The sequence below is a fragment of the Serinus canaria genome, chromosome 19, assembly GCF_022539315.1.
Source record: "Serinus canaria isolate serCan28SL12 chromosome 19, serCan2020, whole genome shotgun sequence".
NCBI classification, from domain to species: domain Eukaryota; kingdom Metazoa; phylum Chordata; class Aves; order Passeriformes; family Fringillidae; genus Serinus; species Serinus canaria.
This window is the reverse complement of record NC_066332.1, coordinates 4,966,418-4,989,256: the sequence shown is the minus strand read 5'-3', so window position 1 is coordinate 4,989,256 and position 22,839 is coordinate 4,966,418. Positions and strand designations below refer to the sequence as shown.

Sequence of the window (22,839 nt, the reverse complement as noted above, 5' to 3'; positions counted from 1 at the left end):
CAGGATCAGAATCCCATGGGGAGCAACATTTGTAACATCAATCTGTATTAAAGCTGCTTTTGCCACACTATTCCTTAAAAACTGCAAGGGGCCAGTGGCCCTTAGGCCCCAAAGATAAGAATCCTGGTGTGTCTCCACACAGCAAAGATTATTCTGTCTGCTCCAGATGGAAAAAAACCCTTAATTTTTCATAGATAAAATCCCCCAGCTTTGTTTCAGTGCTCACCCACTGCAGAGCTGCAATGCAAAGGTGCCTTTTAATGAGATTGGCTGAAAGAATTTCAGAGCTCCCTGCAGCCAAAAGGAAGAGGCTGTGCCTGCCCTTCCCCAGGGCCCTGCCAGCCATCCCCTCCAGCTTTACTTTGCCCTGGTGTTTGCAGAGCTCCCTGAGCTGATGGAGCAAAGGGCTTGCTTTTCCTTTTCCACTCCCTCTCCTTTCAACTGTGAGGTTTGGCTGCAGCAGTGGTTGAGTGAATTAATGTGAAAGTTCAGGGGGCAAAGGGCAAACAAGGATTGCATCAGCAAATTGTGCTGTATTTCCTTGGATTAGGCTGCTTATTCCTCATGCTTTGCCAAATCCCTGACCAATTTCCAAATATCCGAATGCCATCTGTAACGAGTGCATTCAAAAGAATTTGAAGTATTTAGACAATATGCTATTATTTAGCAAGGGTACCAAGAATGCACCTCACTTCTGGCAATTAAATCTGCTTGAAGTGTCCTGCTTTATTGATATTATTGAACTCCCTGCAACCTGAGTGCCTGCTGAACTGAGTGCCTGCTGAACATGAGGATCACAGAAAAATTCCTAAATTGATCCAAATCTAATTTATTGTGCACAGCTCCCCAAATCTCTGCTGAAAAATAGATTTTTATGGTCAAGAGAGTGAAGAAGTGATTTGCAAGTCTTAAAAATTTACACAGAGATAGTGACTGTGCACTACTGGGACCTTTTGATTGCCTAAATTTGTGTCATGTATTTACCAGCAATTCAGAAGTAAAGGTTTACAATGATTCCCAATTTCAGCAAAATCAGCATTTTCTAGTCTTACTTCAAATAAATCAAAAAAAAGCAATTTTTTTTCTGGACTTGACACCTAATTTTCAGTGACCTTAGTCACTGATATCTGTTTTTAAGAAATCCTGATTAGATGATCCTGATCTGTGAAAAAGAGGGTCTAAATATCCCTTGAAAACAGAGAATTGATTTCCTGAGCAAGTGATATAAAAATAATTCTGTCAAGTTTTTAGATTTATTTATAAGAAACGCATAAGCTTATGTTGATCTTGCAGACCCTAAACTCTTGTTTATCAACTGTAAAAAATAAGGCAAGCAATAAACTACTGAAAAAAATGCTTTGAATGGTGTTCAAGGTGTGTGCCCTCAGTCACCCATCAGGAGCCCATTTCAGTGGGCACAATACAATAAATGGGGATACCTGACTTTGTGTCCAGGAGGTGCCAGGGCCAGCTCTGTCTCTGCTGTCAAACTTGCCAAGGTCTCTGTGCTCTTCTCCCAGCAGTGAAGTGATGGGAGAACATCTGTAGTCTGCACTTCCAGGGAGACACTGGGAAAAGAGACAAGACTTCATTCACAGCTGCCCTGAGCAAATCACAGAATCGTGGAATGGTTTGGGTTGGAAGGGACCTTAAAACTCATTCCAATTCCTCTGCTATGGGCAGAGACACCTTCCATGAGACCAGGTTGCTCCAAGCCCTGTCCAACCTGGCCTTGAACACTCCCAGGGATGGGGATCTTTGAAGATCAGGTTAATGCCAGCCATGCATCATCCCTTTTAGCTTTCTAAAACCATTCTGATTTCAGAAATCAAGGCATTATCTCAGTTATTAAAGTGAATGCTCCTTTTGTTTTTCAGAAATACTGTGTGAGGAACCCATGAAACATTCAATTTTACTTTCTAGATTTTCTAGCCTCTTGAAACTGAAATTACCACGTGCTAGCACTGGAGGTGCTACTTAGAGCAAACACCCTGGAGAGGCTGCAGGGTATCTGTATCTGTATCTGACCGTCTGCCTTTCCGTCACAGATCCACCCTTCCATGAGGGGCACATGCGGTGATTTGTACCCAAATACCGAGAGAGGGTAACTCAAACAGCGCTGTCAGCGTTTGAGGGCAGCACAAATACGGAGAGATGGAGCCGCACTGAGGGAAACTCCACCGGCGGCCGGGCCCTCTGCCCCCGCTCGCCCACAGCCCGGTCACGGCCCTGCCAGAGCCGGGTGGGGGAACGGCGGATCCATCCCCGCCATTGCCGGGCCGCCTCATCCTTCATCCCGCATTATTCCTCATCCCGCCTCACCCCTCACGCCGCTTCATCCATCCCGCCTCACCCCCCCCACCGCTTCATCCAACCTGCCTCACCCCTCACACTGACAACTCCGCCTCATTCCGCTTTATCCCTCATCCCACCTCACCCCTCACCCCGATTCATCCATCCCGCCTCACCCTCACACCAACTCCGTCTCATTCCGCTTTATCCCTCATCCCGCCTCACTCCTCACACCGCTTCATCCATCCCGCCTCACTCCTCACACCGCTTCATCCATCCCGCCTCACCCTCACCCCGCTTCATCCGTCCCGCCTCACCCTCACACCAACTCCGCCTCATCCCGCCTCACCCCTCATCCCGTCTCACTGCGCTTTATCCTTCACACCGCCCCATCCCTTTATCCCTCAGCCCTCCTCACACCCCTCATGCCGCCTCACCCCTCATGCCGCCTCACCCCGCCCCCCGCTCGTTGCCAGGGAGCCGCCGTTGCCATGGGAGGCGGCGGGGCGCATGCGTGCGCCCGCGGGAGTGCCCGGATGCAGCGGGAGGAGGCGCTGCCGCCATATTTGCCCGGAGAGCAGCGAGCTGGTAGCTGCAGAGCCCCCCGGACCCATCGGCTGCCATCCGCCCCGCGCAGTCCCCGCCGCCGCCCCGCCCGTAGGACATGGACGATCGGGAGGACCTCGTCTATCAGGCCAAGTTGGCTGAGCAGGCTGAGCGCTACGATGGTGAGCGCGCGGGCTCGGGAGGCCGTGCACGGCCGAGGGGAGAGGGAGGGAGGGAGGGAGCGGCCACAAAATGGCGGCTGGGCGGGGGAGGGGGGCAGGGGCGGAGGAGGGGGCGCACACAAAATGGCGACGGGGAGCGCCCTGAGGGGCCGCTGGAAGCGGGGATGGGGGGCCCGGGCGAGGGGGTGTCTTGGGCCGGGGCGGGGCCCGGGGCGGGGGGCGGTGGCGGCAGGAGCCGGGAATAAAATGGCGGCCGCGAAGGGCGAGTCCTGGAGGGGGGGGCAGGGGAGCCGCCCCCGCCTCGGGGGGCCCCACAGAGAGACCCTGCTGCCCCTCACGGCGCCGCGAGGTCCGGCCGGCCCCGGCCCCGCGCTCCCCGGGCCGGGCGGAGCAGGGCGAGGGCGGCTCGCCGCAGACAACGCCCATGCCGAGCGCTCGGAGGGGGGGCCCGGCCCTCGGCCCCTCACCGGCCGTGCTCGCGGGGGTCCCCGGGGACGGGGCTGCGCTTCTTTCTCTGCCTCTACCCCCGGCTGGCGATCCTGCTGCCCCTGGCAAACCCAGAGAGAGCGAGTTCTCACCCTGCAGGGAGCGAGTACATGATTCACTGCCTAAAGAAAATGTATATGCTTTCATTATGTGGTAGAAATTATTACAGGTTGTTTCACTTTCCCAGCGTTTTCTTTTCATCCTTTTCCCTCTTTAAGTTTTTGTGCTATCCCTGATAATTTAATATCCGTGATGATTTAATATCTGGGGGAACAGGGGTAGAGGGGAGGAACTGGCAACCTTGGGTGGTGTCTCTTGCCCCAAAAATGTCTGTCTTGCAACTGTTCCTTTTAAACATGGTTCCCTTGCATATAATAGAAAGGGCCTTTAATTTTCTCGACTCTTCTGAGACTGTTACTTTGCCCTGAGAGCTGTGATTACTCATTTGAAGTGAAATAAATATATGTAAGTGGAATGTGTGAATGCAGTAACACCTCATTTAGAGAGGTAAGAAGACACTCCAAATATTTTCTGTTCCTCAATTTTTATAGACAACATGAGCAAGGTCTCACCAAATGACACATTTTTATGTGACACATTTAAGAGTTGTGCTTAAAAAACATCTGATGGCATCATTGCAGAAAATCTGAAAAATACACGTTTTGGAGAAAAAATGAGAAACTAAAAGAAAAAGAAGGTCTAAGTAAGACTCCATGCATTTAGAGTTCTGATTGGAAAATTGTTTAGAATTCAGAGTACCACTGAAGGAAAGCAGTAAGGCAGCCTCTGCCATAACTGAAGGACTTGGAGAAAGGCAATGCCCCCAGAAACCAGTTATTGGAGTACTATAATTACCTTGGGCAGAGGAACACACCCATACTCCACAGAATGTGTGCAACTTCTGCTGAGGAGGGAAGGGTTCTCCACCTGGTAGGGATGAAAGTGTTGGCTTTGGTTTGAGTGGAAACCCAACATACTGGAGGAACCATCATCCTTGGGAGTTCTTGTGGCATGAGTGTCTTTCTGGGGTTTTCTGAAGTCAGCAGTAAATCACTTTGTTAGAAGGTAATGGGACTCTACCCCATGACACAGATCTGCAAAGCAAACTTCCTGTCAACTGATAAAAATTGATTAGGAAGGATTATTGCCTTGGTGCAGCATTTCCCTGGGTGGACTTTTGGTTCTCCCAGTACTATGACTGTTTGTTAAACAAACTGCCCAGAGCAAAATGTAACAGACTTGTTGTGCTGTATTGCTTCTGAATGAGCATGAGACTTGTTACAATTTAGGAGGGAGCACTGAACTTAAGGTTGTCTTGTTTAAATCAGTGCTCTGGGTTTTGGACTTCCAGAGGTTTTAGGAATCAGGTTGGGTCAACATAATTTAAGATGCACCCTCTAATTTTGCCAGCTGCTCTAAATGCATCTTCACTTCCCTCGTGTCCATGGCCTGGAAGAAAATGTACTGTAGATACTGTTTTATCATTTAATTCTCTGTTCCTGTTCAGCTGAAACAATTAAAGATGATTGGCATAATTTGTTCTTGTTAATGTGAAATAATGCAGTTCTGCCAAGATCATAGCTGAGACTGCTGAATAATTCTGTGAGCAAAGTGATTTGAGAGGCAATATGAGGAAAGAGTAAGCTAATCCTAATTTTGCTCCTCAGTTTGATCCTTGAGGTGCACAATTATAAGGCCACAGTTATTATGGGCACATATCAAATGGGGTGATGGTAAGTACTGGCTACAGATAGATTGAAATACAAGTCCCTTGGGTAATTCAAATATGAGTTTGACAATTTTTTTGTGTTTAACATTAGAATAAATGTAAACTTCTGTCCCATCTTTCTCCTGGAGACTGGAAGAATGGTGGGTTGCTATTTATGTATGGCTCATGGCATTTATAGCAGCACTTATGGTGGGCATCCAACTGTGGCTTCTTTGGTGTTACTTACCTGACCCACTTAGGGAATTTCTGAAGTCTTGGGAGCTGCATTTGTGAACGGTTGGGAATCTAGTCCTGTGCCTGTACTGTCCTCAGGATGGTGGCCCAGATTAAGAGGACAACTTTCTAGGTACTTTTGCAGTGTAAGTAGCACTTAAACCCTGATCTCCAGAGATATATTAGGAGATTTGGGTGTCTGACTATATTCACAGATCTGCTTAGGCATGCTATGGCAAATCATAGAATGCCAGGAAGCTTACTGGCAGTACAGGAAGCCTGGTGAGAAATCTCACTCACTGCTATTCCTTATTGGTAGTATAATATATAACTAAATGGACTCCTTTTTTGGAAAAAACTGGAGTAAGTGATATTGTGGAACTCTTCATATCAAGAGGATGTAGAGGACTCCTGTAGACTTCTGCTGAATATTGAAACCAATTCCTCTTTGTAGGGGCTGGGAGCATCTTTGTTTCATGTGAGAAACATGCTATGGCTCAGGGCAGTCTATGAGCAGATATTTCCAACAGCTGCTTTGTACTATAGGTCCTGAAGTAAATTACTTGAGTGAGGTGAAATAGGTGGGGTCTCGCCCTCAGAACCAGAGAATAGGTCAAGGTACAGGTAAGGAAAGCCCGGCCCACCAGGACAGGTCTCCTGCCTCCTGGCACAGCAGGCTAACAGCTGGCTCCTTTGTCTTTAGAAATGTGTCTTTATCACAGAGGCAGGAATGTGTGCAGCCGTGGGTTCAGTTCAAGATTTGAACCCTTTTTAGGAAGATCTGTCTCCTAGTAACAGGTCTTCAGCTTAGAGCCTAGTGAGGAATCAAAAAGTCACAAATTAGAATTCAAGTTGCATATTAATTTTGGTTTGCAGAGGGTTGGTCTCTTTCAAGCAGATGTCAAGCACACTTCAGTTTTTTGGGTCCTCTCCCTATTAATGGTTACTACTTACTCTGTTAAAGCTCTTACTGCTGTAGCGATGTGGGGTGTGACTGCTGTCTCTGAGATAAAAGACAGAAAAATCTCAGCATATCCCTAAGAATTGTAGGAATCCAACAGTTAAAATATGGGCAAGATGGTGCTAAAGGAATAAGACTGTACATTTCTTTAAGTGGGAGTTGTACATACTGGGACATAAATTGACTTGTGATTATGAGCAGTTGTGTGAGAGAGCCTTTGTCTGTAATGGCCTTCTTGAATTTCCTGAGGTACCAGGAGCAGACAAAGGAGACAGAATTCTACATTTGGATGGTGAGGTCCTCTGCAAGGAGCCCAGAAGCTGAACTGGTTTTCAGTATTAGAGGATTGCTCAGTAGCAGATCTCAATAAAGGGAGAGATTTATGATCTTTATAGGCCAGGCTTAAAATGTTTGCTTTCAAACTGAAATGTTTGTTAGAAATAGTGGGGAAATCCTCTTGATTTGGAAAAGTAAATGTCCACAGCTTGAACAGATTAGAGGAATGATTTAAAAATGTTCTTGTTGCAAGAAGGACTTGTGGTAGACTATACAATTGATCATGCAGAAAATCCCACCGTTGCTAGGATAACTTGGCCCTAACCTGTGTTTCTCCAAGTGTGTAAAGGTACAGGACTGTTTATTGCAGAGTCATGCTGTCGGGTTTGGAAGGGTTTTGACTGCACCAGCTGTTAGAAACCTTACACAAGGAATAGCAGTATAACCCTCTGCTTTGTCCACAAAATCATCATCAAGCCACTGTGCAGGTTGCTTGTCTTAACTGGGAATCCACCTGTTAGGTTCTTTTATGCTCATTTGTGTAAAACTTGCATATTGTGATAAGGAATGCTTCTCATTTGTGCTTGAATTCTGGTCTGACCCTTAGAACCAGTTCAGTTCTCTAAATAAAAAGCAGGATTTTTTTTTTTCCCTTGTGAGTAGTTGTCTGAGCTGGTGACCTGAATGAGCCATTTGAGAGGTCAGAGGGGTGTTGAGCTGGAAGGAGGGAATCAGTAGGGATGGGTTCAGCCATCTCTGGATGCCAAACACAGGATTCCCTAAGAGAACAGAAAATCCTTATGCAGGCAGTGTCATGGTGTGTTCAGGGGAGTTCCTGATGGATGGAAAGATAAGCTGATCTTCCACTTGGTTGAATTTGGAGCTCATCAGTGTAGTGAGTAGGGTGGTGCACACTGATCTAGGTCTGTAGCTGTGGGAAATGCAGTCTGTGGCATTAATCTGCAGAGTTGCATTCATCTCTTACTGAAGAAAACACACCTGCCTCTATTTCTTCAGTTCTTATGTTTGTTCCTAGGAGTTTACTATCTATTACTAGATAGTACTTCTTATTTGCTTCTGTTTCTGTGGCTCCCTCAGAAATGTCAGCCTGCTTCCAGCACCGGTCCCTTGTGATTCCACTGGTGGGCTTTCTCTGTTCTCAGCACTTCAGTCTCATATTCATGCCCTGTTTCCTGTCTTTCAGCCAAGTGTTTATCCATGTGAGGACTTTCCTTCCTATCCCATGGCAGTTGAGTTCCTTAAAGAACCTTGGGTGAGGGACCTTGTCAAATGCCTTTGGGAAATCCAGGTAGACTCTTCCAATTATGTCTCTTTGTCCATGTGCTTCACTTGTTCAAAGCATTCCACTAGATTTGTGAGGCATAATGGAAGGCCGTGCTCTACAATATAATGATTATGCATATGCCCACTTATTCCAGGGGTTTTTTAAATGTAATTCCCATTGACTTGACCCCTAGTGAGTATTAGGTTCATGGTGTTGTAGGTCCCCTTGAGTGTCTGCTGGAACCCTTCTCAAATGAACAGTGTGAACCACTTTGTGTTTGCTGCTGCTATTAAAGCCCTGACTGAAGGTTACGCACAACAGTTTAGGGTCAGACACTTCAAGTTCCTGTGACTTGTTTCTGATCATCTTTTGTTCATTGCAAGAATGAACAAGTACAAGGCTAACACTTGTACTGAGTCTTTGAGTACTGTTCATGGTCTGTGGTCATCTGTGGTGGGCACAAGGGAAGATTTGTTTTTTCTCCTGTGTCCTCCACCTCCTCACAGCTCACAGGGTGCTCACTCGCAGCCTTTTGCTCCTGAAGTGCTGAAATAGGTACTGGGCAGCAGCTTAGAATCTCAAAGATCCAGGTTTGCTTTATTGTCCTTAGATAAGGGCAGTAGAAAAGATTAAACTTCCCCATTATTTTTTAGCTTAGAGTAAGGCTTATTCTTTGTCTTTCACTTTAAGCCCCAATCCCAAGCCTTGCACCTTGCTGTTCTACAAACCTTTTGTAGGCGGCCAACTCTGTCCCAACCCTTTGTGCTATCCAGGCTTTGCCTGTGTGTCCCTCCTGGTGGCTGGAGGTGACTCAGCAGGGTTTGCAATGGGGAGCCAGCATTTTAATCATAGTAGTAGAATATAGGAACCTAAAAAATGGCCTGGCCATCATGACAGTTTTGTAGTATCTTAGGCAGTTGTTTGAAGTCTCAGCTTTTCCGTAAGAATATACAGACCTGGTCAGGCAGTGTCTGTGTGTTGTGGTGTTTCTTAACCAGCAGCAGGTGCTTGGGGAATAATCTAAATCTAGGGCAAGCATGTCATCCTCCAGAATATTCCCCTCTCCTTCCACAATTTACATTTTTGGGATTTCCTGCTCTGATGGTGGCATGATCTGACAGTAGCATAGTAAGTGACAGCCACAATCACCTGAGAGGCTGGATCTTAACCACTTAAATACAGTCTCTGTCTCTCTGAATCTGCATAACACTACTTTTTCCATAACGCAGTGTAAGAGTCTCTGGATTTTGTATGCAGTGAGTTGTCATTCCTGCAGTAATCCTTGTTAATGAAATGTAATCTCAGACTTGTATTCTGTCTTGAGTGGTCTCTGACTGAGCTTTCCACCTCCTTATGGAAACTTCCAGATAGGTAAAACTGCATTTAAAATAAAAAATAATTTGCTCTGTCGCCGGTGTGGGTGACTTTATTTTTGTTTTCTGTTGGAGGGGATACTTGTGTTGTATTAAGATTTTTCATCAGGCTTAAATTTTCAGGGCTGGATTATGGCTTTACTATGGAAGACCCAGGTATGTGCATAATATTTTGTCTTGTTGAAATGTCAGCCCAGATTTTTGTATTTTTAAGTAAAATTGGGCTCTTAACTAAACTAGAAACCTTTTTATCCAACAGCTTTGTGGGTAGACTAATAAAGACTGATAAATGTTTTTGGGTGGGACGGTTGTTTATGGGTGGGATTCTGATCTGTGGTTGTGTGGCGATCTAGTGACAAGATTAAGACTTTGTGGAGGAGACCTTTCAGTTCCTGTTGTCAGTGTTGGGAGGTTGTACCCAGCGTGAGGGGTGCTGAAGCTGAGGGCTTTGTGCTTCAGAGCAAATGGAGGGACCTGAGGTGCACCCCCATCCCCTAGCATCCTGTTCCCAGTGGCTGCCACTTGTCAGGGAATCTATTTAACTTACTAACCACTCAGTCATAAAAATGTTGGGGTGATAAGGGCTGTTTACTGATAAGGAGTAGTTGTGAGTCTGTTTTCCTTTGGCTCCCTTGTTTCCGTGGTTGTGGCTCTGCAGGAGGGTGGGTAATGACCTCCTTTGCCAACAGACTGAAACACTGACACAGGAGCTCCTTGTAGGGCAGGGTTTTGGGTTTGGCTTTGGACCAGCTATTGCTCAGCTAAATTTGGTTTAATCTCTGTTTCAAGAGTTTGTAGATCTTCAGACTAGTAACAGATAAAATCCTGCAGAAGGCAAGCAGTTGATTAAATTGGTAATGATATGTTTGAATGTACACTGAAAACAGCTCCTCATTTACAGGGAACAGCAAGTTGTGCGTATAGCTTTTTATTTCACATTTTCACTCTAGAGAAATGTGCTTCTAAGGAAGAGGTTGTGAAGGAAACCTGTAGAACAGTTGATAAAACATGCCCTTTTTGGCCCAGTTGTTGCAATTTCCTGATACAGGGCAGAAGATCTTGGGAGCTGTTGCTGTCCATGTTCCTCAACCTCCACACTTCTGGGCTCATTACTCAACGTATATCATTGTTCTATGGGATAAGTGTGAAGAGATTTCTGTTGTCTTCATTAAGAGGCAGGTTTTCTATAAAAGCATTGTGTATATCCAGGAGTAGGACTGAAGTACTGTGTATTTAATCCCAGTGGATAAAGCACAATTATGGAAACCCTTTAAAGAAAAGGCAGCATCTTCTGTAACCTCTGGGTTGCTTCTCTGAAGGCAGTAAATGTTAGGCTTGGAAACAAGACCTGCATTTCTTGCTGGAGCTTGACAAAGATACCCAGGTCATGAAGACTGCAAGTCTCAATTCCTGATTGTCATTTTTGTCCGCAGGATCTCTCAGGCATCTTCTCTTGAGTTTAGCTCTGTTGTTTAATAAACTTCAAAATATGAGATGGCTTAATTTGCATAGTTTTTAAAATTCACAGCTTTTAACTAGATTCTTTGTATGAATGGGATGGTATGGGTCATCCTTCGGGAAAAAAAAATCACAGTACTTGCTTTTTTAAAGTAGCAAATTGTAGCTATATTATATTGCCTGTAATTTAGCTGGCATCAATTACTTATGTTTATGTTAATATTAATTGTGTGAGCATGGAGTGTTCTAGGGCAGCTCTCAGATTCTTCTCACCATTTTGCAGTTGCAGGGTGGTGTTTTCAACAAGTTCTATCAAACCCTTGGTGGATTTTTTTTTTGTTACTTTCTGTGATTTAGAGAAGCAAAATCTGCTGATAAAAATAGAGCCACCATAAAATGTTGTCCTCCCCATATGGAGACCTGTTGGAGACTGATAACACTGTTCCTGCCAGGGAGCCTACAGTCTCCATTGCTGCAGTAGCTTATGCCTGTTCAGGTTGTGATTTCGACATCTGAGGGCAAAAAATGATAGTTAAGCTTCATTTGTATATTTAACACTGTTCTTCTGATGTGTCTTGAACAATCCCGGTGTGGTTAGATAATGAAAGGGTTACAGCCTTCCTTAAGTGGTTCAGTCTTTGTTTTCATTGGAGTGTAGGAAAGCTGGCTTTGGTTTTGGTATTGATTGTTTTAACCTCAGGTTTAGAAATACTTTTCAACAGGCTTAAAATACAAATATATATATGAATTCATATTTTGTGTGTTACTTTTCAGTGTAAATGGCTGCTTGGCATGGGTACATATGGTTACTGTGGGTACACTCAAGATGACTTCTTTGTTACCACTCCAAGCACCAAACTTTTCTTTTGGAGGCTCATCTTGCAGCTTTGACTCACTTTCCTAGTAACAGTACTCAGACATCTCTACATGTATTCAAATCTGGATTTTATGTTTTTGTTAATTACCACATTATACTGTATTCCAGTTAAAATCAGTGGAACATCTTGTAATTCCTCAGATTTATCCTGATTGTGTCAAGAGCCAGATCACATTTGCTCATGTTTTCTCAGTGTTCTCTGCTTTCTCCAAAGCACTCTGGAGAACAAACATTCCTGTAGGGTTGTGCTGATAACTGTTATTAATTTTTGGAACCCTTGTAAAATGCCAGATGAATATCAGATACTTCCTTTGTGTGTGTGCTGATTGATTTGTTTGGAGCACTGCAGGGTAAAAGTGAGGAGTAGCTGGATTAAAGGAGGAGGGAGTCCAATTAATTTCCTAAGTTCTCATTAATGTACAGCTTGTACTGAATGATTTGAAAGATGCTTCAGGTGTGAGAATAATTGCCTGACCTTTTCCTCCTAGAAATGGTTGAGTCAATGAAGAAGGTGGCTGGAATGGACGTGGAGTTGACAGTGGAAGAAAGAAACCTGCTTTCTGTCGCATATAAAAATGTGATTGGAGCCAGGAGAGCTTCCTGGAGAATAATCAGCAGCATTGAACAGAAAGAAGAAAACAAAGGTGGAGAAGACAAATTAAAAATGATTCGGGAATATCGGCAAATGGTAAGATGGAGTTGGTCTTACAACAAAATGTCATTTAGTTCTGGTCCCCTTGCCATAAACTGCCCTGCTGTTCCAGATGGCCTGTGCTGTGCTGACCTGGAATGGGGTGGCAGGCTGGAGCTTGTTCCTTATCTGGAGAATGAATCTCTTGGTGAAGGGGAGAGCTGTGGTGTTGCTGTATAAACACTCAGAAGGGCAGCAGGCTCAGGAGAGGGAGGGCTTTCCCTCAGTGCATCAGCAGCTCTGCCAAGCATTTGAACTGCACTGGCACTTCCCTGCTTACTCAGGTGGGAGGCTCCACCTGCTCAGGAGGCCTCATTCCTTCCCCTCCAACCTCACTGACCCCAAGCCACTTCTTTTGATTAACCCTGTCAAAGGAGGTGTTTGGCTGTTAAACTTCCACTTCCTATAAAAGTTGCTTTGGATCATACAGTGGCACTTCTTGTGATTCCAGTTCTCTGTCCTAGAGAGTTCAAAACATTAACACTTGAAATGTCCTTGGGGAAGGTTCTTCAGGCTCTTCTTGGCTCCTTGTCTTCTGTCACTCCTGTTCCTGGGCATGTCCTGGTCATCCCAGCTGTGAAACTTGTGTGTGTAGCAACCTCCAGGGCCTTGCTGTTTTCTCTCTCTGGAGAGAGGGAAAAATTGATCCACATAACTTCATGCTGACTTAGTCAGTGTGTGCAGCTTTACCTAAAATGGAGAGCTTGCAGCAAGCTCTAACTTCCATTGGTAAGGGCTAATGAAACCTCCGGCTCTCAGTGAGCTGTTGTTCCCCCTGCCCTAAATGATGGTTTAGCATGGAGCAGGCAGCCTCACATACTATTTAAATCCCACACATTTCTGCAGAGACTTCATCTCCATTATTTGAGGACAAGTGCCTCCACATGGTTCACATCTTCACTTCCAGAGAAACAGTGGAGTCTGTTATATCACCTGGCACTGATTCATATACCAGCAATGGAAATGATCTTGGCTTGGAAATCTTCTCCCAGGAATGGCTCTGTCTACTTTCTGTTGACTCACAGGGTTTCTGTTGCTCCATGGAATTGTTAAAGTTGTGAGTTTCTAATTTTATGCTGGCATGCTGATGGGATGAGACTCTGCCAGTTACATACAGTCCCAAATAACCTTTTCTTGATGGGTGTTTCCTAAAAGAACATAGAAAACAAGACAACAGCTATCCAGTGATTAAATTTTACATTGTGTGTTTCCAGATTCTTTTGCACAGGGTTTTGTGGGTGGTTATCATCTTCTGCCAGAGATCCTTTAATGATGAAAAGACTTTTCTCCTGGTTTTGAAAGGACTCTAGAAATAGCCTTTGTTCTGCATCTCTTTTTGTAAAGGATGTGTGCCATTCTTGATGGACTGGGGTGCAAGAAGTACAAGTTTGTAGTGCTTGAGGTGTCTGAAGAGATGGAGAGGCCACATGAAGTCAGTGTTATGCCAACAGGGTGTTGAGCTGTGGAATCCTCAAAGGGAGCAGCTTTCAGAGCTGCACAGGAGGAGCAGTGCACTGAACTCTGTCACTGGTTCCACGCTGGAGGAAGGGTGGCTGTGTCTGCCCAGCTCCTCAGGGACTTTTACAAGAGGTTCCTGATCATCATCTGTTGCTGAAAGCCAGATCCTCTTAGTAGCTGTTGGGACACTTAATATGGGTTGGCATCTGCTCTGAGTGTGAATGGTTTGGCAGGATGGCCTGGGAGCAGGAAGGAACATGGCACAGGTTTGGATGCTGCTCACTGTCACTGCTCACCAGTAGCACTCCTGCCCTGTTGTGCTCAGTGCTTCCCTGAAGAAACAGCTTCCAGCAGAATTCTGCTCGCTGTGATTCCCTTGTGAACAAATTCACCTATTGTGGCATTTTCCAGAGTGAGTTCATTGCTGGGAAAACCTTTTTCAGACTTGAAAGGCTCTGAAGAAGGGAAAAAAGCCCAACCAACCAAACCTTTACCCCCAACCCCCAGACCATCTCTGGGGGCCAACAAGGTCAAGTTTAAAGCACTGGGGGGTTGGAGAAAACCAGCATCTCTGAAAGACACATTTCTCATCTACCAGAAGCAGCTGTGAGTGACCTTGCTCCGCTGTAGAGTGCTGCTCCAGTAGGAATTGAAAGTTTCTGTAGTGGTTTTTGTGAAAGTAATTCTTTGTTGGGTTGGGTGTATGTCAGTATTTACTGTAATTCAGCTCATGGCTCCTGTTGACATTTTTGACCTAGTGGCCAGTGTGACCTGGGGCAGAACTCCAGGGATGGTGGTGCTGGGAGGGCAGGGCAGGGCTTGGCTTGTCTCAGGTGTGCACTGGGCAGTGGTGAGAGATGAAAGACACCAGACTGTGCCTCTTCCCAAGGCACTTCAGCTGAATGGAGCCAAACACATCCATAGCCATGAGGGAAAATGCCACTTAGGTGCTTCCTTTGTAGACAGGCTGCTCTCCTGCCTCCTGTGGCCGTTTGGATACACAGAAGCTCCTGAATTTCTCATCTGGCTGTGTCTCTGATGAGAGCACACTGAGGCTTGTGCTCTTCATCCTGGAGAGGCTGCAGTGGGGTGTGGCTGCACACTGTGCAGTTCCCTCCCTTGCAGTTAAACCAGATCCATTGCCACACCATAGCACAGGTAGTGACCTTCCCCTTCCTGCTCTGGAGATGTGGCACATGGAATGTGTGTTTCCAGTGCTCTGACTTCCAGCCTGGGCTGTCTGTTGGGGAGCTGCCAGGCTCTCCTCCATCCCCCCTTCTTAGAGAGTGCTCACTGAGCCACTCTGTCTGGAACTGATCCTTTTTGTACAAGAGCTTTTAGTTTTGTTGTGGGCTTTTTGTTTATTTGTTTTACTCTTAATCACCTTGATTTATATTAAATCTTTTTAAACTAAGCTTGCTCAGGACATTTCCATTGCCCTGGACAGCAGCTGATCTCTGATAACTGTGACTGATCCTTTAAGCAAAGCTGGAAAAGGTCTGTCTGAGATGAAATAGAGTTTGTACATGTATGGTTATTTAACTAAAGAGGATTAGAAACTGGTTTAATTCTTTGCAGTTTTGCTGAAGATCTCTCTGCAAAAGAAGTCATTGAAAAAGAGGATCAAGAGGAAAGAAGTTTGCAGGAACTGACTGCTGGCCAAAGGTTTTATAGCTTTTGTAGCCCAAGAATATATGAAGTAGATTCTCCTCAAGTGACCATATTTCAGCACCTTTCTTAAGCATTTGTCACATAATTAAGTACAGCATCTTATTCTTCCTGTGAATGTCAGGGCATTCTGACATTTGTCCATGAAATTTGCTGACAGTTAATTTACCTAAAGGAACTTTTGCAAATTGTTACTTTGTACAAGTCAGTGTGTGTGTGTGTGTGTGTGTGTGTGTGTATGTGCCAGTTGATTATTTATTTTGGATCTGTAATTTGCACGCCTTTTGGGTATAACTGCTGTGGTTACAAACCCAGATAGTTTGGGAGCTGTGTGGTGATAAAAGGATTACATAGCAAGGAAAATGCTTAAAGGAAGAAGGAGAAAGCAAATGCTTGGGTGGGAGGATAGGAAGGGATGATGGAGTGAGTGGTGCTGCTCCTGTGATCCAAGACTTGCAGTTCCTGGTAATTTCTTTCATGCATTTGCTTGAAATCTCTCCTTTATATGAAATTAGCTTGAGCCAGAGTTCTCTTCAGCTGTAGCTGTGAAAGTCTCTGTGAAATCATGAAAAAGCAGCATGGATGGGTGACTGTGTGCTTTAAACCAACCACTCCTACTGGGCTGACCTGGGGGCTCAGAGCCCATCTGGTTTGGGCAGTGCTGATGGCACAGGAGGGGTTTCAGCTTTTCTGGTGTGCTCAGTTTCTTTGCTTGCAGGTGTGAAACTCTCTGTGGTAAACCCTGACCTCATAGACCTTGCTTTATGTTTGGAACTGGAAAAAATGGAGGTTCATGTGACTGTTTTCAGTTCAGACTATTCAAATCCAGTATCTGTTTTTAAATGAGGCTTTATATACTGTGGTTTTGGCCACAGATTTCACTGTTAGTGTTGATGATTTCTGCTTTTTCACTGAGTTCTGTGCTTTGTGTTTTTCACCTGCTTCTGGAGCTTATTTTCATCTTGTACCTGACCTTTGTTTGTGTGGCACATCTTGATTCTGTTCTGATACTCCATGATTTTTGTCTTAAGGCTCTATTTTTAGAGCTTTGCCTCCAAGGACTCACTAGAACCTGTTGTGAAGGTGCCATTTAACTTTGGGGTATAATGGAGTTGAGCCGATTCAGGTTAATTACCTTCAAATTGTCCCCTTTGCTGTTGCCACTTTTAGGGCAGCCTTCTGGGATCAAAAATGGAAGGAATTGAGTTGTGCAAGCCTTGCAGTAAGGAATTACATCCTGAAACAAACTTAATGCAATGGTCTAGCAAGATGTCTTCCAAGGAATTTGCAATTTCACTGTTCAGTTCCACATTTCATCATTCATCAGTCCCTGCCTCTTGTGTGTGCCAGCTGAATGTGCAGAACTGTTTTGCTTAATGCACCTTTGGAGCAGCTGCATTTTATTTTTCTTCTGTCTTAGCCCTCTTTAGCATTTCATGATGTTGCCTGTTTGATATTTTGGTACTTTTGAAAGCTTTTAGGCTTAGGTGCTCACCCCGGCCCCTCTTCTAATTTTTTGTTACATTTTTATTTTTCTTTACTAGGTTGAGACTGAACTGAAGTTAATCTGTTGTGACATTCTGGATGTACTGGACAAACACCTCATTCCAGCAGCTAACACTGGCGAGTCCAAGGTTTTCTATTACAAAATGTAAGTACCTTTTTTAGAGGACAGGCCTGAAATAGAGACAGAAATCTTAAAATACACTGTTGTGCAGCTCTTAGATGTAAGAAACAGCAATTTTAATTGAGTTAATGATGTAGAAATCACATCCCTGATTGGTTTTTATTTTGCATGAGCTGAACACTTTTAAAGAGAAGAAAAGGAGGTGTGTCCTGTAGTGATGGTTTGAAATTCCCTCAGCTCCTACTGCAGTGTTGTGTAGACAGTAACTGAGCAGCAGAGTGCTTGGTGTGAATATCTAAACACACTTTAATTGCAGCTGTAAATTTAATGGCTGGTGGGCAAAGAAGGATTACTGACTTCCTACTGTTTCTGTTCTCAGGAAGGGGGACTACCATAGGTATCTGGCTGAGTTTGCCACAGGAAATGACAGGAAGGAGGCTGCAGAGAACAGCTTGGTGGCTTACAAAGCTGCTAGTGATATTGCAATGACAGAACTCCCACCAACACATCCCATCCGCTTAGGACTTGCGCTCAACTTCTCTGTATTCTACTATGAAATTCTTAATTCTCCTGATCGTGCCTGCAGGTAGGTGCTGGCTGGCAGAGTGGGAATAGGGGAATGCTCTGTGAACACCAGACAAGCCAGGAGTAACTGCTTTTGCTGCTTTCTTCCTGCTGATGTTTGCTGTGATTGATGTCAGTTCACTGGGAACATTTTCACCATCACTGTTTTCTTTGGAGTCCAGAGCCACCTGTTTGTGTGGGAGTAATGGTGTATGAGAGGCAGAACAGTGAGAACCTTGAACTGATCAGCTAATGGCAGCTCAGAGCTTGCCAGGTTAACTCTCTGCATGCCCTCAAACTGCCCAAGGTGTGAGGTGATTTAACTTGTCTTGCACAGGCAGGTAGGGTTGGTGGCACTGATTTCTGTGACCTGTGAGCATGTACAGAGTGGCAGTGGTGAAACACTAAGTTTTTAGCAGCACTTAATCAAGATGTAGAAATGCTTAATAAAACCAATATTGAGTAAAAAGTTTCTTAAATCACATAAAGTGACTGGTGCTAAGTGGTGCTTTTGGATTGTGTTCAGCAATATTTGTTAAATCTTTGTTGTGTCATTGCAGGTTGGCAAAAGCAGCTTTCGATGATGCTATTGCAGAACTGGATACACTGAGTGAAGAAAGCTATAAGGACTCTACACTTATCATGCAGTTGTTACGTGATAACCTGACACTATGGACTTCAGACATGCAGGGTGATGGTAAGTGAGTCCTGCTGGAAAAGCTCATCCTGACCCAGGAACGGAGTGTGGACATGGAGAGCCTTTGATGGTTTACTTCTGTCTCTCCCAATAATGACTCTCCTGTCCTACCTTAACACTGAATCAGGCGATAGGGGTGACACTGGGGTCTTTTGGGCTCTCACTTGAAGGAAGAAGGTGTGGAATTAGCACTTGGTTGTTTGTCCCTCCCCACATGGCAGCTGTGATGACTGTCACAGCAGTGACTTCATTTATTTCATCTTTTCTTTCTCTCATGCTCATCTCTGGCTGTCATTCCAAGCAGATGTGAACCCCCAGTGCAGGAGGAAGCACTGCAAATGCTTTAGTTCCCCTTCATTCCAGGTCACTCCATATTCTCATTGCCAGAGCAAATGCCTAAGGTGTCCCCTGGCAGTACCAGAGGGTGGGACAGGGATTGCTTCTGTTCACTGCAAAGGATAGCACACATTTTTGAAGTTTTTGGCACACTGAATGGACTTTCCCAACACTTAAACTTTCACATTCAATGTTAGTATAAATCTGCTCATTTTAGGGTTTCTCTCTTGGATAGACAAAGGAAAAGAGCTGACTTCTTTTACTTTTAACTTGGAAGGGAAGAAATAAGTCCTTTTCAGATTATTTTGGGTACCTGTAAATGCCCAGAGCTTAGAAACAGCACTGCTGAACTTCACATAAATATGTGAGTGTCTTAAATTTTTGGTAAACTGTTCCTTGTAGCCACACAGCATTCTTGGGGGTATTTTATTGGTGATGTGTCCATCTGAAAGTAAATGTAGAATCTCTTCACTTTTCCCAGTTTCCTGTTTTTATGTAGGGTGATGGGTTTGTTTTGAAGTGTTGTTACTCCATAGCTCCTCTCTCTGCTCTTTGGGCTGCTGAGACTGGGAATGCTGTAAATGTGTGGGGTCTTGGCTCCTGGTTTACTCCACATCCCAGTGTTTGAGGCTCTTGCACCTCCATTTTCAAGGATTGTCTCTGGTGCAGGATGGACCCTGGATGGATCTGTAGACTTTTCTCTAAAACACTGCAGGTGTTGAATCCCTTCCTTGCCATGGGTAGGCATTGGAGAGGAGAAATGTGTTTCACATTCCCTCAATTTAGATACAACCTTTACTTTTTTTATTGGGGCCAAATACCCTGGTAGTCTGTGGAAGCCATTTTAGTGGAGTAACAAGGTTGGGTCAGTGTGGGATAGTACCAGTGTCTTCCAAAAGTTCCTGATTTGTCCATGGTTGATGTCTCTCATGGATCTTGGATATTGTAGAAGTTCCACAGGATTACTTGCAGGCTCTTTAGATTTTGAAAAAATAAACAGAGATCTGAATTTCTTGCTCCACAGCATGGAAAATAGAGGTTTTTGTTCTTCCTGAAGTAGTTCAGGTTCTCCTGGCTACTGGTGCCAGAAGGATAACGATGACAGAATTGAAAATACTCTAGGACTGCTTGAAATCGTGGTGGAATTCTTTGGATCCAGAAAAGTGATTATGTAGAATGTTTAGACACGGGTGCAGAGTTAAGTTTCTCATACTTTGCTAATACTCTGAGTGCATTTCCAGCTGATGCTTCCAGAGCTCCATATTCCCAAATGAGCAGAGCCCTTGAACAATAAATCAATAGTGGCACAATTAGCAGTTTCCAGGGGATGGGAGAGGCTTAGAAGGGCTTGTTCTGTGGCATTAAGCTTTTCCTTCTTTCCATTTCAGCCATGTAGGGATGTAAAGCCTGGCATGACCCAGCTGCTGCACTCCCATCCCAATCCCTGTAGCTTTCCCATGGCCCAGATGACTGTTGAGTTTATTTCCACACTTGTAATGCCATCTCCATATGATTCCTGTTCTCCCCTTCTTTCCTGCTGTATAGATTCCTAAAGGAAAGTCCAACTGTTCATTTCCTAAAAACTCTACTTTGTAAGTCTCTTGTTGTGGCTCACTGGAGTTTTCAGTGTCAGTTTTCCTGTCACTAACAGTGCCTGCCTCTGTCACCTGCTGCTGACAAATGCTTGTGTCCCTGCTGCCACTCCTGTGGCACCTGTCCCCTGCCCAGGGATGATGTGCTTGACTAGGATCCAGAGTAACTCACGTGTTTGGGAACTGAGCTGCAAACCTGGATGGATAGAAGAATATTTGGCCATGGGAAGTACTTCACAGTGGCCTGGTAGAGGAATATTTGCTCAAGTGTTGGTTAGAGCATGCTCAGATCTTCTAGTCTGGGTTAAAGCCTCTGCTTTCCTCTCTTAAATAGAATTCTGTCTATAGACTTTACTGTTGTTGAATGTCCTGTGTTCTAGGCCCCCTCTTCCAAAATCTACTTCCTGTTGTACCTGGTGGTAATCCTGAATCTGGACATGCTCTGAGCAAACATTCTGGTTTTCTGCTGGAAGTTACCAGTCTCATTTGATTGGGTTTTATTGCAAATTAACTTTTTAATTACTAATTTCTGTTTATTGCCCTTAAGAGAGTCCCATCTTGTGTGGTTACAGATAATTGTAAGCATTTTTTCAGCCTCCCTTATCAATTAAGTGACTTGTGCATGTGTGATGGCCCCAGCTGAGGTACCTGGAACTTGCCCAGTTGCAGCAGAATTTTGGTAAAGCCCTGCAGAAGGTGTTGCATGGAGCTCCCTGGGGCAGCTGGAGTGTAACCGAACTGCAGGAGTCTCATGGACACCCCCATTCCCCTGCGTGGCACAGCCTGGTTGAACTGAGACATTCATTTCCACAAGATGTTTTTTGTTAATGACCTTAAACCAGGGTTTCTTACTAGGTTGGAGTCACAGTAGGGTGTTTTTCATACCTTTGGTAACTCCTGCCATCAGTGTAACTGTATAAAATTCCCTGAAGTACTTTTCTGTTGAGGCTTGAGTGGGCTTGGGCAGGAAAAGAGATTAGGGTTGGGGAAGGGATTTCCAGATCCAAGGCTTTTGATCCACAGCTGTTGCCATGGTTTCTGCCTGGGCTGTCCAGGCCCTGCTCACCTGAGTGGTGTCAGTTTCCAGGGCTGGGTTTGTTTGTCCTCCCATGTTCTAATGGCCTGGCTGCAGTTGTGTGTGAGGGTGCAGGTGATTCCAAGGCTTCGTTTCCATGGGAATGCTTCACTCTGGAGCTGGCGGTGTGGAGTGGGAGAGTGAGCGTGTACTGCATGAAAATATTAATCTCTAGGTGCTTGTTAAGCTGTTCTGCAGCTCTCAGTTTTAAATGGTAACATTTTACTTCCTTCTTCCCACTTCCACAGGTGAAGAACAGAATAAAGAAGCGTTGCAGGATGTGGAAGATGAAAACCAGTGAGACACAAAGGCCAACAAGAGAACCCATCTCTGACCACCCTCCCCCTTCCCCACAAAAACCCTCAGTGTCACTCTGAGAACCACCAAATCTGACTTTTACATTGGGTCTCAGAATTTAGGTTCCTGCCCTGTTGGGTTTCTTTATTTTTATTTTTTTTACACAGTTTAAAAGTTCTTAAAGGCAAGAGTGAATTTCTGTGGATTTTACTGGTGCCAGCTTTTAGGTTCTTTAAGACACTAACAGGACTGCGTAAAGGCTCTTTCAGCATTACTGTATTGTCTCTGCCAGCTGTGGTGACATTGCCATCAGACCTGGATGTGACACCTGAAGGCCGTGTAGGGAGAGATTGGTCCTGGCCAGGTAGTGCTCATGTGGTGGCATCTTTCTTTTTTTATAACTGTTTAAACTGAATTTTATACCAATGTTTCAACTTAATTGGGTGTTTAGCTTGAAGTTGCAAGGTTGCATTTGGGACATTTATTGTAGTGGTTTTACTGTATAAAAACAAAAAGTTTCCAAACTGCTGAAATGTTGCTGAAAATCATGGTGCTGGTAACAGTTCAACAATCCGTGGCTGCTCATTCTTGCCTGTTCTTTACTTTCCCTCCAAGCAGGTTAGCATTGAAGGTGGCATTGATAAGCCTGCATGCGTGTTCAATATTTTTTCTTTTCTCCCTCCCCTCTCCCCATCTCCCTTCGCTCGCTCAACCTCTTTTGTTCAGTATGTGTAACTTGAAGCTAATTTGTACTACTGGATATCTGACTGGAGCCACAGATACAGAATCTGTATTGTTCTTACTGAAACACAGCATGGAATTAACATTAAACTTAAATAAAACAAACCTAAATTAAAAATGCCAACCATCACTATGAATTTCTTTTAGAAGAATAACTTTCCTTTGTTGCTTGTACTAGGAACAGGTGGAGGGGGAGAGAGCAGCAGGAGCAGCCTTGTTCTTCAGACAGGAGCTAAGGAAGATTTGGTCTGAGCGTGAGTTGTGCTGCTGGGAGCAGCCCTTTTATCCAGTCTTTCCCTGTATAAATCCCTGGGAAATGGTTGGTGAATTCCTCTCATCTGCTGTTCCAGCTCTCAGCCAGTGCAGTTCCATAGGTGGAGAGAAAGGACACAGGTTATCTGCTCTGCTGGGATAA

The 22,839-nt window shown here is 44.8% G+C and overlaps 1 protein-coding gene across 1 annotated transcript; it reads left to right on the top strand.

Annotated features, from left to right (window-relative positions):
- The first annotated feature begins 2,825 nt into the window (after nt 1-2,825).
- YWHAE (tyrosine 3-monooxygenase/tryptophan 5-monooxygenase activation protein epsilon) lies at nt 2,826-22,548 on the top strand. Its single transcript, XM_030233411.2, has 6 exons — nt 2,826-3,020; nt 12,167-12,366; nt 17,040-17,146; nt 17,502-17,708; nt 18,247-18,383; nt 21,635-22,548. Exons 1-6 carry the CDS (start codon nt 2,957-2,959, stop codon nt 21,685-21,687), a joined length of 768 nt encoding a protein of 255 aa, XP_030089271.1. The 5' UTR covers nt 2,826-2,956; the 3' UTR covers nt 21,688-22,548.
- The last annotated feature ends 291 nt before the right edge of the window (nt 22,549-22,839 follow it).

Coding starts and splice junctions, on each gene's coding strand:
- YWHAE (XM_030233411.2), top strand. CDS start 2,957: ATGGACGATCGGGAGGACCTCGTCTATCAGGCCAAGTTGGCTGAGCAG. Junction 12,367..17,039: donor TTCGGGAATATCGGCAAATG/GTAAGATGGAGT, acceptor TTTCTTTACTAG/GTTGAGACTGAACTGAAGTT. Junction 17,709..18,246: donor TCTCCTGATCGTGCCTGCAG/GTAGGTGCTGGC, acceptor GTGTCATTGCAG/GTTGGCAAAAGCAGCTTTCG.